We start from the raw sequence: 18,289 nt of genomic DNA, 5'->3' as shown, positions 1-18,289 counted from the left end.
TTAACGATTGGAATTTAAATGTAAATAATTTTAAAATTGCGTTTGCAATAAATAAAAAATATCATTCATCGTTTGGTATAAACGAAATAAATCATATGATTATAATATTATTTGAATTTTGTAATTTTTGCTGTCGGTCAATGCATATTTTGCTTTTAACAACTTTTTTGTCAGTTTATTTGGGATTAAAACAATATAAACGTACTTAGGCAGTGCACGATATAAGAAAAAAAGAACAAATAATATTTTATAATAATTTAAAACATTTTTGTAATGTAATAATCTACAGAGAAACGGTTTTTTGTATTCTTTTTTTTGTTTTTCAACATTTACTAATGCACCAGCAGCGACGGACATTTGTGTGCTTTATGGGGGTAATTATGAAATTCGAATTTGTAACTGTAAGTTGTAGAACTATTGGGTTTTAGGTTCGGGAGCTCAGCGGTGGCGGCGGTCGGTAACACGACAACCGAATCTATTACGTGCGACATTAGAGACCGATACCCAAGGCCGAACACATTAAGTTAGCTTCCACAAAAGTTCAGTACACACCCCGACGGCAAAAGTTGAATTAACAACATTTTTGATTAGAATTTAAATGATTTCTATTTCGAATTTACCTCATCCACGAGTTTTCCACGGGTTCTATTTGAACAATACAATCATATCGTACATACTTGTATTATTTCCAAAGTTTTGGTATGTTTTGTACACAAGCTATTGCATTATTAATATACATAACAGTAAGGATGCCTCATACATTCAATTCGATATAGGTTTTTTTCCTCCTTAAGCATTATAAATATATGACGTGAGTTAAAATATTTAATAGTAAACGTCGCATGTTAAAAACTAACGTATCGCACTTTTTTTGAGCAGAGATTAAATACACGCATTCATACGAGCATATTATGTATTTGAAACACGTTGGAGATATTTTAAGTCACGCAAAGAATATTCACAGAAATATTCTCCGCGAATAAAAAACATAAACGAATATAACAACATGTTTGTATTATAAAATTAATGTACTTACATCAACGTGCACTCCCGTAACATCAAATACTTGTACTTCTGGTGATTCCCCGGGCAGGAATCTATAAAACTCGTTTCCATCCTTGTACCATTTGACTGTGTACAATTTTTCACCCTGTAGGTCATATTTGCACTCTAGTCTTGTACTGTTTCCCACGAGAGTGTGTTCCTCGATTTTCAACTCCGTTAGTCTGAGGCAAAATGCTGAAAAAATAAAGTTATTTTATTCGTAATATAAAAATCGTTCAAAAAAAAAAAACTAGTAGGTACCGCCAATGAATTATGATTTACAATTGAATAATTATATTTTATGAAATAAACATTTTTTATCAGTGTAAGTGAAATGTGTACAGTGCACGCTTATATGTGTACAGTAAGCTATTTATCTGGAACCGTATCATTAATTATATTCGTATGATAAAATACTATAATATGTTAATTCTAATAAAATAAATTATGGATATTGAATATAGGTAATATGGGTCAACTGATTATTATAAAAAAATAAATACATTTTACACTACTAAACCTATTATTACTAAGTTACTGATATTAAGTTTAATAGTGTAAAATAAAATAGTTATTCTATCATATGGTTTAAATAAAAAAAAGTGTAATTTAAGTTCGCAATGATAATACAATACAGCCAAGTCGTTATATAATGGGATCGTTTCTGATTAACGATAGTAAATGGGTAAATATTTCTAATGGATCATCATTAATGTGTATAATATTGTTGATAAACAGATGAACACAATCCTCAATTTATAATGCAAATAGTCAAAACTTTGGGAAATAAACTCAACGAAAATACATTTTTAGATTAAACTACTACGCACAGAAAAAAAAAGTGACAAATATGATTTTGACACAGCTGCTTAAAAAAAAAAAAAAAATTAATTTAAAATCATGTTTTCTTTCCGAGACACTTAAAAGTGACGAAAAAACGCAGGATATCATATTGAAAATTACTTCAAACCAGTATAAGTATAGTGGAAGAGATCATCGATAGGTGTACGTTACATACGCGATCACTTAACCCACATTACACGGTTTTATATAAAACTTAAAAATGGGTCATAATAATAAGCTGTCGCAGAAAATTTTGCGCTGCTCCATCAATATGACGTAAATAACTTTATTATTATTAACTACCTACATCAATAGTTAAACTTATTTTAAGAAAGTATATACATGCTAACAATTGAAATTATTATTTTGTTTTAATTTCAGACTATATTTTTTATATATTTTCAATATTATTTTGTCGATAAATATTTTTTATTTTGTTTTGTAAATATTATTATAGAGTCATCTATATAAGGTCATACCAAAAAATTGCAAATAGTTAAGCCATATATTTATGAGATTGATAGTATGATAATTTTATTTACTGAATAAAAGTAAAATTATTTAAATTGAAATCGTTAGCATTGTAGAAATCAAAATTCTAATATTTAATTCTTGCATTAAAATTAAGTAAGGTATGTGATTCGTCATCGAAGGTTATTTATTATACACTTATTAACTGTGAATATTTAACTAAATTTATATATATATATATATATATATATATATATATATAAATATTATTTTTCTGACCTACACATTTTGCAAGCAGAGTATCATTTATAAAAATTATATTAATACTCAACCTAAGCTTAATATAATTGAATCGTTGCAAGTCAATAAAACATCATATTTATTCACACATATCTAACGTAAACGATAATAATATGACTGTATATAGGAAGGTATTATATTATGATGTGGTATCATAAGCGTGACGTATCAAACTTTTATTCAACGAACAATTTACATAACCCATTAAAATTTTTATATATTATGTGACATTCGCTATGGTTTATTATTATAACAAATATCATTCAACAAGAACAGTCTTGTGGGCACTTTGAAAAATACATAAACAACAGTATTAGAGATAAATTCATTGTCGCGGACAGTGAATTATTTTTGAAATTCGGATACAAGAAAATAAGATAAAAAAAAAGTTATACTACCTATATACTGTGCACAGTGACCTTTTTTACGTGATTTAGAATTTTAGATAATTCTATCTCCGGTATAATGCAAAATAAACGAGGAAAAGACAAAGAAAAAAAAATACCATCATAGCTTGCATATTATTTTTTACACGTGAAACTATCTGGAACACGACGGAGGTTATTAAAAGAACAAAGTGTTCTCATATCAAATGATATAGTATTCAAATTTACGACCATAATAATAATATTATTATCATCGTTGTATAATAATAATAACAATAATAATTATATAATATATTTTTGTATTATGCACAGACAAACACGGGGCTCTGTGTACTGGTAATATGTGTACATCCATGCGTAGGTATATATCGCTAAATTAGTTTAAGCAAGCACAATAAAAACAAACGGGAATAATAAAAAAAAAAACGAATATAAAATCGAGAACATAACGTACTTGCCTATCTACGCTTTTAAATATAATTTTACAACTAAATGTTTTGCGAATTATGACATTTTCTTTGGCCCTCAATAAATATTTGTTGTAAAATTGTTGCTGTGGCAGTTATTTTTTAGATTATGCGCGTTATTTTGTTATGATCATAACCTTTTTATGTAATTGGAGGCGTAATAATATATATGTGAAAAAAAAACATTTGGTTGTTTTCAATTAAAACATTTTACATTGTGACTTAATAATTTATAATATTTTATACGTCAGAACATATTACAACATGATGTACCTACCTATTATACTGTATGTATTATTTAAGCTTTAACTGTAAATGAATATCAAAATATCAATTTAAGATTTGTGGGAAAATAAAATTTTAAATAGAAATGTAATTTGAATTAGGTAATCTATCTGTAGACCAATAAATGTCCTTATTTTAGCATTAGTAGGAAAATATTTTTATATTATTATTCTAAAACATTTTCTAAATTTGAACCAATTATTAGAGATATATTTGAAAATAAAATATACACTACAATTGCACGGAAAATGTATCACTATTGTATACGTATACACTTGAAATATAAAAAGTAGGTTGTACCTTGATATATATAAAAATCTTTTGTCATTCGTTAGGTAAAAAATATTTTAGTATCGTATTGTAATTATTTTCAAACAATGATATTTATACCCTAGAGAGATTTCGCGGTAATTCTTGTATTCACTACAAAAATTCTAAGAAGTGATGCTAAATTGAATTTTAATGTTCAAATTTCAAATATAACGTTCATAAGTTCGATTGACAAATTATAAACAGCGTAATGAGTACCTACACAATAAAAGTAAGTTAAAACCAACACGTAAAATAAATTTATTCATACAACTGGTAAAGATACTTATTTGTTATTATGAATACAATTGATATATTATAACTTATTTAAATATTAGATGACACAACTAGGCAATATCATTATATTATTGCAGTTACTATATCTAATGTACCAAATATAATTAATAAAATTAGATTCTGAGTTAAAAAAAGGAATGTTTCGAGTTTAACAATTATTATTTTTGATTTTTGTCTAGTGCTAATACTTCTAAAATAGTTAATCGGGTAAACAATGTCAAGTAGGTGGTTGATTGGAAATCGAATATAATTGGTACTTTTTATAGCCTTAAAAGTGATTAAAATGGAATCATAACTCCAAATAATAACAATATATACACTACTATAGCAATATTCTTCGTCGAGATGAGCGAAACAACAAACAAAATAATATGTTTTTTGTATGAGGTAGGAACGGATAGTTTTTAATAATTAAATAATATTAAAAAAAATACTTTTGGTTGGTACTATATACCGATACTCGTATTTTCGTGGAAGAACAGTAGGTATATTTATTTATTTTTTAAGAATTACTAACAAAAATTATTACTTTTCATAAATAAAAGGAAGAGTTTATGTTGAATTAAAATTATTGCATCTTATATCTTACGAGATATTCTTTTCGATTTGCAATAAATTTTCGATGAGCGTATCAAACAAAAACAGTAATAAATTCAAACACGGTCCACTTTTAAAGAGCAACATATAATTCACTGCTTTTTATAGACGCTATTGTATATATGTTATAAATGATTACTTTATAATAAGAAGCTTTCACGACTTCACACAATCGGAATTCAGAGCACGGATTACGCGAGCACCGCCGTGAACGAAAAATTGTATTTTATTTTTTATTATTTTTTTTTTGTCTTTCCTCCGGCATTTTTGTCTCTTTTTTTTGCACCCATTGTCCCGGACACCAATCGCTTTCACAAATTGAGCTGATCCGCCGGTCAACTAGTCGCGTCTCAATCATTACGACGGGAAGCGTGAAAAACATATAATCTGACGTGAATAGAATTTAGTAATTTCATATATCTATGCTTGGAGTACCTATAGTCTATGCATACAATATTATATATAATAAACATATGTTGTTAAATTATGACGAAGAGTTTAATATATGACGTATAGTATGAGACGCATTTATATGTAATTTGCGATTTGATTTAAATATAAACATAAAACACCTCAAAAGGTTAAGTATATGTATAATAATTGTTTATTTGTTTATAAGTATTCATCGAAGTTAAATATTAAGTCAAATTACAAAATTAAATGCATCAACTTTTAAAAGTGCAGGTATATACTAATAATAATAATAATAATAATAATATAATAAAAAAAAAAATCACGATTTAAAATATTTTATACTTCGAACAGAGAAATGCAAGTCCGTGTAAGTGAATTGCAAAGTAATTGTTTTTAGTCATTGACACTATTTGAAGGCGACGATTGATCTCGTTATGATATTAGGAACACTTTATTTTACTAGCTTTAAGCATTATATATTTTAACCTTACCCAGTTAATTTATAGATGAATGGCCACATCATTAGGTTTAAAAACGTTTTGATTTTAGAGATTCAATCCTAATTTTTTGATAAACCTTTGATCGATAGGTCTTTATTCATATTTAATCTAAATTCTACAGAACCTGAAAATCACCCTTCTGGATTTCGTCTATAGTTGATTCATGAACCTACGTTATTACGGGTTCTAAATTATGGTTCCAAGCCCCAGTAGTACCCATAGTTTGGCACAATACAGCACTTTTCGACATGCTGCATGTTTAAATTCAATACAGATCCAACATAATATAATTTATAACATTTTCAAACAATTTCAATAAAAAATATTGTCAATATGAATTTTCCATAATAGATTTGAAGTAAAAACTATACTGTTTACACGCCTAAGTTATAAAATCGAGAAACACATCGAACGAGTATTTTCATAGAAGGCATAATTAAAATATAATCGATTTCTTTTCTTTCCATAAAAAATGTTATACAAGCAACATTTAGACAGGGAATAGTGAAAGACTTCAATTACAATACTTTAGCATCAATCAGCTTTTATTTCTATAAATAGTTTTTAATCATCAGCAAAAAAAAAAAAAAAAACAAATTTCGATGTTTGAAATAAATAAGTAAGTCAATTATAAAATCTTGAAATGTTTAGCAGGGAGACTACTTATCTAATTTCTTTTAACGTAGAATTATCTGCATTAATAAGTTGAAAGCGTCTATAGATGATTGTGTAAAATGATAGACATTTTTTGGTTTGGAAATAATGTGTTAAATAATGTTGTCAAGTCAGTGTAATTGTAATACAGGGACGACCAATGTGATATTAAGTGCATTACTCGCGATTACAAATTTTATCATTAAATATTATAAATTTCACAGTAAAATTCAGGAAAATTGTTTGTAGATGCATGAATATCAAATAGTTCTAAACAGTTTTAAATTTGTGCTAGTGATTTAGTGAACTTCAACTTTTTTGGAGTATTTTTTGCCATTTTAAACAACTCATTCTAACTTAAAATAAGAACACATTCCACCTCTAGCTCTGAATCTAAAATACTGTTGAATTATAAAATTAGAATAACTACATGTAAATGCAACATATACCAATACCTACCTATATTATATAATACAAAAAATAGGCATAGGTAGTCAATGGTAGCCACATAATGCACATTTAGTGTGCTACTATTATAGTTATTGTGGTGGTGGAGGTTAAGAGCACTGTTGCAGGTACATATTAATATATCGGAGCCTTTTTTCGGGTACACGACCTTCATTAGAGATGGAAACCGGCGCGCACGTCCGACAATGCAACAAAAACCCTGTAGGACTGACCCGTGCGAATAAAATGAAAGATTGCCTTTCGCCTAGGGGTTTACGGGCGGAAAATGAGAAAAGAAGGGGAAAAAAAGATACAACTATATACTGTACAATATATACAACCCATACCTCGCTAGGGAAATCGGGTATTTTGTGCGGTTTTTCGTTGTCCGACAACCGTTGTTTACGTATTGTTCGCCGACACCGGTGATTTCGGTGTGAAAAATTATACCATCGAACAAGGGGAGTAAAAAAATAAGAAAACCGTTAATGAATATGACCCCATCCTACAAGGGAATAAAAATAGTAACAATTGGGATACCGTGTGTGTATAGTTTGACTAGAGCATTTTTTAAACATTTATTTTTAGATTTAAATTTAGAGAACCATTTTATATACATATCGTAAAAAATATAATATACATTTATGATACACCGTTACACATATACACTGGCTAATGCCACATTAATTTAACAGTAGATACCAAAGAAAATAAGAAATATCTATTTCTTTTAATTTTGATTCTTAATGGAGCTTATGATAAGCCTAGCCTGACAGAACCCTATATCAGTATTGGTTTTACAATGATGTATCATTCTTTTCGAAAATTAGGTCATAAAAAAGTTGAAAAAGTTTTATGGCTTGAAAATTGAACATAAATTAATAAAATAGAAGTGAACATTGGTCAGTTTTGATCAAACGGAGTATAATACATTTTCTCTTCGAATTCGATGATCTATCGCTGTTTTTGAATTCAAATAAACGTAAAACGGTCGACTATCTAACTAGTTATGGGACTTAAAAGCATATATATATATATATATATATATGTTATATACATAGAAAACAAATTATCTAAGGAGCATGGAAAGTTTTTGAATGATCTGTATAATTAGAGACTGTATATGATTACTGATTATTAATTAATACACGAACATTTGCATTTCGAATGGATGAATATAAATGTAAATATTAATTTAGTTTATGGACTGATAAGTCATATTTTAAACTCGACCGTTTACTAATGAAATACAAATAAAATGATAACATTTTGATATAAATTAGTGATTTATGCTTTACGGGAACATGTAATTTAAGAAAATGATTTGCTTGGAAAAAATATGAATGTAGTTAGTATATTTTGTGATAAAATACAAAACAATTCCAACGGAATTCATTTTAAATTAATAAAATTATAAGCATGAAGCGAGAGTGGCTAAGTCTCTAATTGACGGACTAAAGTTTAAATCTGTTGGGACTATTTAAACCGGATTTTACACATGGACTACAATGCTGACAAACATATCACCGAGTTGTGTGTGTGTTTATGTGCGATGTATTTTGCTTACTCCGATGTGTAAGTTGTCGAGTGAAATGGGAAATTTTAGAGAAACGACAAAAGTTTAGAAACGTCGAGGGTTAATTCCAAAAACAAGCACTTAAACATTCCTTGCTAGGGGAAAAAATCACTTCCTAAATGACCTATTGTTAACTAAGAGAAAGGGTTTGGACCGAGACTTGGATCTAAAGTTTGGTCTTCATTGTCATTGAGGGTATTATGGGGGTCATGTGGGCGTACTCATCTATGAGTTTCCAGTCAGCATCCGGTTTAAACAAGGTTTCAAGATGCACTGTCATGAGAAGGGAACACTCTGAGATTATACAAAGATATTTAAAAACAAAATATGTATGTGAACATTTTAGATATAGTAATAGTTACATCACAATCGGATAACGATGATATAAGGTTTAGAATAATACTAGGTTGAAGTCTAAATTCTATTTTAGATACATAATTAATATCGAATACAGAATTAGTTAGTACAAAGATACGATCCAAATAATAAAGCAAAATAATAATTAACAATAACTCGAGAGACGTTCACCATCGTATATAATACTAAAAATTTTCGTGTACATATGTCTTAACATTGTTAATTGAAATCGTACATTATGTTTGTGAAATATTGTGTACCTATTATAGGCACCTAAACCTAAGTTTAATACCATACACGTAAATGGTATTTGCGTATTATTTTAGAATTGAAAATTAAGTTTAAATTAAAATAAATATTGTAGTTATACAGCTAACATTAATATACGTCAATTGACTTCTGAAAATAAACAAATAAAATACGCAAAATATAAAATATAATCATTGAATTTAATATAGATTATTTTTTATTGTAATATCAAGAACATATATTTAGTTTTCAGAAATTTTTTAATGGACGTTTCGATACTAAGTATACCTACGCTCATAAAAAAAAAATAATACACTATTTGTATTTACCATGCATAAAATATACATATACTATAGCAGTAGGTGTATTCGATGAAAGCTTAAAACTGCATCTTTTACTATTATACAATATAAGTACTTCATAGCTATGCCACGGTCAGGTTTCAACACCTGCGTCTCAGTCCCCCGGGTCTTATGCAAAATAGCCAAGCGAGAAATCCGACTTTTGTTTTATTTCCACATCAGATTTATCGCTAGGGATTCGCCAGTTTAAAAGAATAGGTTCAGTTTTTATCCGTTGCCTTTTTTTTTTCAATCCTTACCACAATATAGTGGTTGAAGAATTGCACAGAGGCGGCGCAAAAAAAAAAAAAACAGCAATAAATTTAGGATTTTTTGGATATACTCGAGACTTGTAAATTGTGAACATTTCTTGGGTAACAATTATTTATGGTGTACCGCGAGAACTGGATTTAGATTTTCACAATCTGACAATATAAAAACAAAAACTTTGACTCGGGATAGAGAAATTTTACGGCGCAAATGCAATTTTTCCCTCCTCCCTCTAAAAACTATGTGTATTTCATTTTACTATTATAAATATTTCAAATTTAAACAAGTCAAGTTATAACTGTGGCAGATAAATAAACAGATGGTTTTCGTTAAATTCAAATGGTATTTTTAAAATATCAAAAAGTGTTGTACCTACATAAATATCGGAATTCCGAAACAGTTTTACTACAAAAAGCACATATTTTGTCTGATTTTAACTTGATTCTCGTTTAAATATTATTCTCTTCATTATGAATGAAACTGCATATAAATACCTATAGATAATTTATTTAGTTTTATGTTCATATTCAGTTTTATATATTTGTATCATGGCTTTGTAGACTAGAGAGTTCATGTATTCATTATTATGATTAAATAATTTAACGAATTTTGGAAATGTTGGAAAAATTAAAAAAAAATGCTGGAAACTAATTAGGCCAATAGTTACTAGGTAGGCACCTATATATGTTTACATTTAATGATATTCACTGAATACTAAAAAAATTTTAAACAAGACAAAAAAATTTATTAGGTGTCCAACATAATGGTTATTAAAATGAATTAACTTTTTGTGAAAAATTTACCAAATTTTAAATAATTTTCAGCAGGATGTAAAAAACTTACTCTTGCTTGATTTTTGAAAATTAAAATTAATATTATAAAAGTACAAATTAAAATTGATTTGAATATTTATAGCTCTACTGGGGAATGGGGATCTGTAGTGAAAAATTGGAAATTATAATTTTTTAAATAATATTCTGTGCTTATATATATATACAGGGTGATACTTTTATCAAACATCACACATTATTTAAAAAAGTATTGACTTTTTTCAAAATATTTTTTATCCTTATTATTTTTTAAGTTTTTTACTTTTTTGAATGGCAACATAGTTTTTTAATTTCATATTCCAAAGCAGAATATTTTTCTAAAAATTTTGATACATAAAAATCGAATTTAGGACGAGTAGTTTATGAGTTATAAGTATTTAAAGTTTAGAGAAGCGGAGTAGTGGACAAACATTTAGCGGGCTAACCCACTCTGCCAATTTAAACTTTAAATACCTATAACTCATAAACTACTAGCGCTAAATTCGAAATTTTAACGTAATAATTAATAAAAAAAAAAAAATAGCTTTATTAATTTATGAAATTTTATGTATAGGTTACCATTTGAAAATCAAAAGTTGATAGTGGTTTTCTAATAAATATAAGCGTGAAAAATATTTAAAAAAATAAACAATTCAAGAAGAGTGTAAATCTACAATTTTGAAAAAAAAATTTGAAAAAAGTCAATACTTTTTAAAAATAATGAGTGTTGTTTGATAAAAGAATCACCCTGTTTCTGTTTCACCCTAATTTTTCTGAAAATAGGTATTTTAATATCCAACACTTAATGTTTTTCACCCAATAAAAACTTTCACACATATTATAATTTTATGTTAAAAAACTAGATAAATGTATTGATATATTATATGCTGAATTTTGCACAATATGTATAATATAATAAAAGTTAAATTATTTACTGATTGTATAATAATAGTTGAAAAGGGATACAATAAAAATAAAAATATAAGAATATATTGACTTTAATTGTAAACTGCAGTGCTTGCGATGGTCATCGAGAATCGTACATCAGAAATCGGTCCATTAAGCTCGTGCACGATATTCATTATACCTGAAGACTACACATAATTGATAAACATCTATCACAAATAGATAATTTCATTACAGTGATGCAAATAGGGCGTGTCTGAAAATTGATTTTCTCGAGCACTCTCACCTCGGGGACAGTGTGTGTGTATACTCACAGACAATAGTGTCTGATTCAATTATAAGCGACGAGTTTTCGCAAGAGGATTTAACGTTAGGGAGTTGACACGACACGGCCTTCACCAGATGACTTCTGACGAACATTAAGAACACATCCACTCCTCTAACTGCGCGCGCGCACACTTCACACACACACACATCCTCCATACGCATTCAACATACACACGCGGCCGTGCTCACTCTCATTCAAAAGGCAGTGTTTGTCCGTTGCCAACAACCGTCAACACAAAACACGGCGGTGATAAAACGAAGAGCATTTTACACGGTGGTCGGCGGCGGCGATGAATGTTTACTGTACAAATGTGGACAGCAGCGGGAAACCGACTGCAGTGTTTCTCTCTATACGCACCACACGCGCGGGAGGGATGACGGTTACTTAGTAATTCCATTAACAAAAGGTTTCTATACTCCCTTTGCGCTATAATAACGTGTGTGCGAGGATCAAACACAACTGACCGACCAAACGACCGCCTGGCGTTTGCGGTGACGAAGAGTCGTTGAATAATACACATTTATACATATGTAATACATGTTGCTGCACGACGTAAACGAATGAACATTCTCAGCGTCATTCGCCCGTGAGCGTGGCGTTGTTCGAGATCCATCATCGAGTATTACATCATGAGATGCACATACACCGAATTAGCCGATATATCTCTAACGGTTCAAAGCGCATAACAATATATTATGCGACTCTATAATATGTCCCATTGCTATATATACGTCGACCGAAACGATACAATTCATATGGGGTTGAATGCTAGATTTCGTGATACAGCAGTGAACATTACAATAACTATATACTATTTGTGTGTCTATATAGAAAGTACATAGGTCTGGAAAAAGTCGGATACATATTATCATGTTCTACTTTACTGAAGATAAATATTATTTTTTTTTTTTATTGTCTTGGTCAAAAGCGACGAATATTTATCTGCTATATATATATACTCTAATAGGTAAATGACGCACGATTCATCGTTCATAGTTTTGGCTGAGTAAGCGTGTCACGTGTGTTTAAGTCTATAGATTGTAATATTACCCATATATGCATGTAGTAATATATGCATCAATATTAAAATTATATTGCAGATATATATCACAGTTTATTATGAGTAAGAATTTAGAACAATTTTTCATTCGATTAAGCTTATATTTTATGAAATATTTGAAATAGATTTTATTTTTTAATTCCTATTTTGAACATATTAATATCAGTTTTTTAGGTTAACTTATATGCGAGGTTGAATATTGAAATAGAAATTACTAATATTTGGACATAATATATATTGAATCATGGTAGATGATAAACATTTGTTTTTTAAATTAAAAATAGGAAAAAACACATCTACTGCATATAAACCACCATAACACGGTAGGTACTCGATATTCTTCTGCTACGAGGTAAAACTATTAAAAATAATCAAAAATATGATTTTATTAACAAATGAAAAAATAACGCGTATTTCCAGCCCAAAAACATATTTATGTTGAAAGATGTATTATAATAATCGGTTTTATTAGATTTGTATGCACACAATTTGTATTTACTTCATAATCGATTCAACAAAATATGTACATAGCTGTATACTACAACTAACTTCAAAACAAGATAAATACTTAGAATAAGAGACAATTGGCATTTGAACCATTTGTACATCCTGCAATTGCCATGTTGCCGAGGGTCTTGATAATAATAATAATAATAATTATTATTATTATTATAAATATGTATAATTATATTCAGAGAATATACGTTTAATATAACAACTTAGTGCTAATCGAAGAGTAAAATTGAACATCAAGATAAATGGCAAAGAAATGTCGACAGCAGTAAGGCACAAATTGTTAAGACAACTCGATGATTGATGACGGTGTTATGAATGACCTTTAGTAATCTGTCGGACAAACATATTATCACAGAAATCAAATTAAATAAAAATAAAAATATATTATGTTTTTTTGTCAGTCAAATATCAAATAGTCTTCAAAAAACTTAATTCTTAATAATTTAGCAAATTATGAGAATGCAGAGAATATAATATTATATTCAGTGCAGACTTACCGACATCATGATAGCTATAGTGAGCATAGTAATAAACATATTGTCATAAAATACAGGTACTAGTTAGTTGGTCCAATTCAATATATATTTAGATATAACAATTCAATTAAAAAAAAAAAAAAAAAAAAAAACAATTATCAGAACAAAACAATAAAAATATTATCCACAATATAAGATTACGCACATATATTTTATGTAATTACAAATAACTTAAAGGTATAATTTACAAAATATGTAGAGATTCAATAATTTCAAAACGCCAACTAGGCACCCCTTCCTCTCTTCGTCTACTATCAGTACAAAAAAAGCAATTCAATGTTGCTATTATTGGTATAATTTTTGTACGTATGCGTTTTAACTCTTAATGTTGATTCATGTCATAATAATATGCGTATAATGTCAAATCATTTTCACTGTTTATTAAATTGAAAAAATATGTTACAATTTCAAGATGAACAATACTAAAAATCAACGTAATATTGAGCATTGAAATTCCGAGAATGTTAGTTTTTCGATGATTTGGTCGAATTTCCACTATCTCATATAAATTGTTGATAGTTTTGATGAAGGATTAAATTAATGAAATAATAGTAGATAATGTTATATGTTTTAGACAACCTTCGAATCATCGTAGTATATAATATGATATATTTCTGACAAGACTGAACATTTATTTTAAAAACTGTTTTTATTGTCTTAAAACAGATATCTTTAGAGATCGTTTTTAAACAATTGAAACTCATATCAACAAATATTTGATTAGTTATTAGTGCGGGAGTGCCAATAATGGATTTTAATGACTATCCTAGACAACGACGGAATAGGAAATAACAGCAATATCAATTACACTACTTTATGGACTTTTAACAATTAATAGTTTCAATATACATTATCAACGACTACATTGAAGGAGAAGTTAAGATGTAGGTTTCACTCGTTGGTTTTAAAATTAGTTTAAAATTAAATCGATCTAAATAGTACTTGATTGTATATTATTTAATATTATTAGAGAAAAATAAAGTAATGTACTTATACCTACATAAGTATTTATAATACCTACAGGTATTTATTTCTATTCTTGAAAACATCAGAAACATGATTTTTAAGCACACTTTGCACGCTCATATTGGAAGCATTTTATTTCAAACGGTAATTCTTGCAAAGAATAAAGCGTCATATATCGGTGTGAGCATTAGTATAAACATATATACTGTTACATTGTCGGAGCAGTAGCTGATATTTAGGATGGCATGGTTACTTTTACTGTTTATGCAATCTTCCCTCTCAAATAAAAAAAAAAAAAAAACGAGAAAAATTCATTCCTTCGTGAGTAATGTGTGTGATACCGTATAATGAGATTTAAATAATATATATAGGTAGGCATACATCATTTTTATTTATATATATGGCGTCATAAATCATATACATATGTGTGTGTGTTGTGCTAGCCATGATGATCACAATTTCTTTTCTATAATTCATTATATTGTATCGCCGAGATAATAACAGTGATGTTATACGGTTTTTCGATCACATCATAAACTACATCCAAAGTCATAAAATTCATCTAGAATTGCTTTTGTCGAACAAGAGGAGAGAACTAATCGACTTGGCGTGAAACGCTAACGGGTTGAGGTGACTGCGGTGTATATAGTTTACGTCAATCGGGATGACTACCGTGTGCTATATATGTACGCAACCCTATATAGTGGTGTACAGCATTGTTATGTTTGTTATTTTAACAGTGTACAATAACAATTATTAAACCATCACCTTCAGTATAAATCTAGAGGTAGTGCCACGTAATCGATGGATTAATTTCTGTTGGTTATTTATAGAGAATATAATATATAAGGAACGGAGGAGAGCTCCTCTCCGGCAGACCAAATAACGTGCAAGCAAATATTATTAAATCTTTTACACGTTTACATAATACACATACACATTCACACATACACACATAGATGTGTGTGTGTGTGCACACACATATATATATAAATTGTATCGCAAATGCTAGCAGCAGGCGGTATAGTCTCGTCAACAAATAATCGTCTCTGGTAAATAGTCAGGAGCCGAGGGAATAAAACCATTGCCATTGCCGACGTTCGAATATATATATATATATATATATATTATTATGATAGGTACTTGTGTTATACTTATTGAGCTCCGCTATATATATATATATTATATATAATTTCACAGGAGTGTTTGGATACCGAAGGCAGAGGTAGCGACGGTCTGCAAACACCGTGGTCTGAGAAATTAATAACTATTTGTTGTTGTTTCATCGCCGAAGACTGCGTGTATATTATATCGTTATGCTCTTGTATTGCCAATGATACCACAACATTTAGCATAATATAGGCTATCAGGAAATTCAACGGACACCGATACGCAAAATCAACTGTGTATGTGCATGTATATTGTATACGTTGCACGAGCTGCTCCGAAGAGAAACTTTATATTTAAGTACCTAATTAATAACTGATCTGCTACGGCGTGAACACAATAATAATAATATATAGTATTCATTATTTTATGAAATATGTCATATCGCAGAACATAAAACAAAATTATCATGAACTTGTCAAATACTCTTTTGCGGTATATGAATTGATATTACATAAAATATCACACTGTATAGGTCCATTTTTCAATTACAACTTAATCTAGGCGACAATAAATTAACAGACAAATAATTTTCGATTAATACATTACATAGAGTACTGGTGTGGAAGGAAGTAATATATGACATTATATAATTTATATCGTAATAATTTATTTATTGATTGATTGTATCACAAATTTATAACTATGATTGGACAATTTTCGAGAACGTAACTTGGTGCGAATTACATAATGGGGTTCTTGAAGGTGGCAGTTTCTATCAACACCGAACAGTTTCAGAGAATCAATTACTATACCAATCATTAAATAAGTAAATAGCATATTCCAGTAAGTTATTCAAATTGATCGAGTACAGTATCTATAAGTATTTGTACATTAAATTATTAAAATTAATCGTATTAAGTGAAAAAATAAATTAAATTGTAATATTTATTTAATCGATCAAAAAATAAAAACCATTTAAAATATATAGATATTCATGTGCATTGTATATTTATGTAATGAAAACTATTGCAATATCAAAATATAAAATTATTTATGATAAAAAAAAACTTTAATTATTATTATTGAATAATGTTAAGTTGATTTCCTATGAAAGTCATATTACACATGCGACTCAATATGAGTATCTACATGTTTAACTATTTAAAATATCTACTTTAAGTAAAATATTAATCTAAGCTTAACAGCTTAAGTATGTGTTGTTTGAACTCTAATTTATATTAAAAATATACAGTGATGATGCTATAAGAAAGCATTATATAATACAATGAAAGATGTATCATACATGTAACTATTGGATGCAAGTATAAAATATTAGTTTAAAACGTGACAGATATTTTAAATTGGTTAAAAAACTTGTGAACATAAACGTGATATTAATAACAGCGAATATATAGTTCAAAATTTAATTTAAATTTATAGAAAAAAATATTGGGCTCGAAGCTTTATAGAGAGAAGGTATTGAGGCCAAATAGTATTCAGTTACATTGAAGCAGTGTTATTGTAGTTATATCATCAAAGTTAATTACTTATGTTCTCGATTAACGTAATCAAGTGCATCAATTTCAACACCTGGTAAAAATGTATAATATTGCATTTAAATCATTCACATTTAATATTGATTTAATGACTAATATATTTTCTGTCACGAATACAAATGTTCCATTATAAAATAATCCATTATTTGAAAAATAAGTACTTTCATGTTATAAAGAAAATATATACGTTTTAATTTGTTGTACTTCTGGGAACGAAATAATAAGATTCCCGTAACATTCTGAAAATTTCTCGGAGTGCCAACCCTAATCGCAACTATCAATATTGACAGAATAGTAAACAATTATTGACACTGTACATTTTACAGAGTTCATAATATTAATTTCATGCCTTAGAATCCCTTGAGTATTTCGTGGTCAACCAAATCGCATTCTTATTCCAAGATATATGATATTATGCTCTACGATTTCGAATTACCAAAAATACTTCAATGTACCTATATTAGTTGTGTAATAAAAATAATTGTACAGGTAATTTTTTCTCGGGTCCATAACTACTGACTAAATTACATTTAGGCACGAAGATATATATATATATGTTATTTTATGTCTGGGATTTATGTGAGAATACCTTACAAGTTTTAAGAATTGAAAAACAATTACACAATTTAAAAGTAACTGCACTTATACGACGTTTTAATGTTATTTTTATAAAATGCCTCGGACAAATAATATTT

At 28.4% G+C, this 18,289-nt stretch overlaps 1 protein-coding gene across 1 annotated transcript in view; it reads right to left on the bottom strand.

The window, feature by feature from the left end:
• The window catches only part of LOC107173563 (uncharacterized), a 321,113-nt gene that overhangs the window by 24,122 nt on the left and 278,702 nt on the right, over window positions 1–18,289 (bottom strand). Inside the window, exon 2 of the mRNA XM_089224166.1 lies at window positions 1,037–1,239. Coding sequence (XP_089080292.1) covers window positions 1,037–1,239 — 203 coding nt within the window. The remainder of the gene's footprint in view (window positions 1–1,036; window positions 1,240–18,289) is intronic.

The sequence above is a fragment of the Diuraphis noxia genome, unplaced genomic scaffold (genome assembly GCF_037042655.1).
Source record: "Diuraphis noxia isolate RWA-SAM2 unplaced genomic scaffold, SU_Dnox_SAM2 contig0003, whole genome shotgun sequence".
Classification (NCBI taxonomy): domain Eukaryota; kingdom Metazoa; phylum Arthropoda; class Insecta; order Hemiptera; family Aphididae; genus Diuraphis; species Diuraphis noxia.
This window is presented reverse-complemented; position numbering and strand designations above follow the sequence as displayed.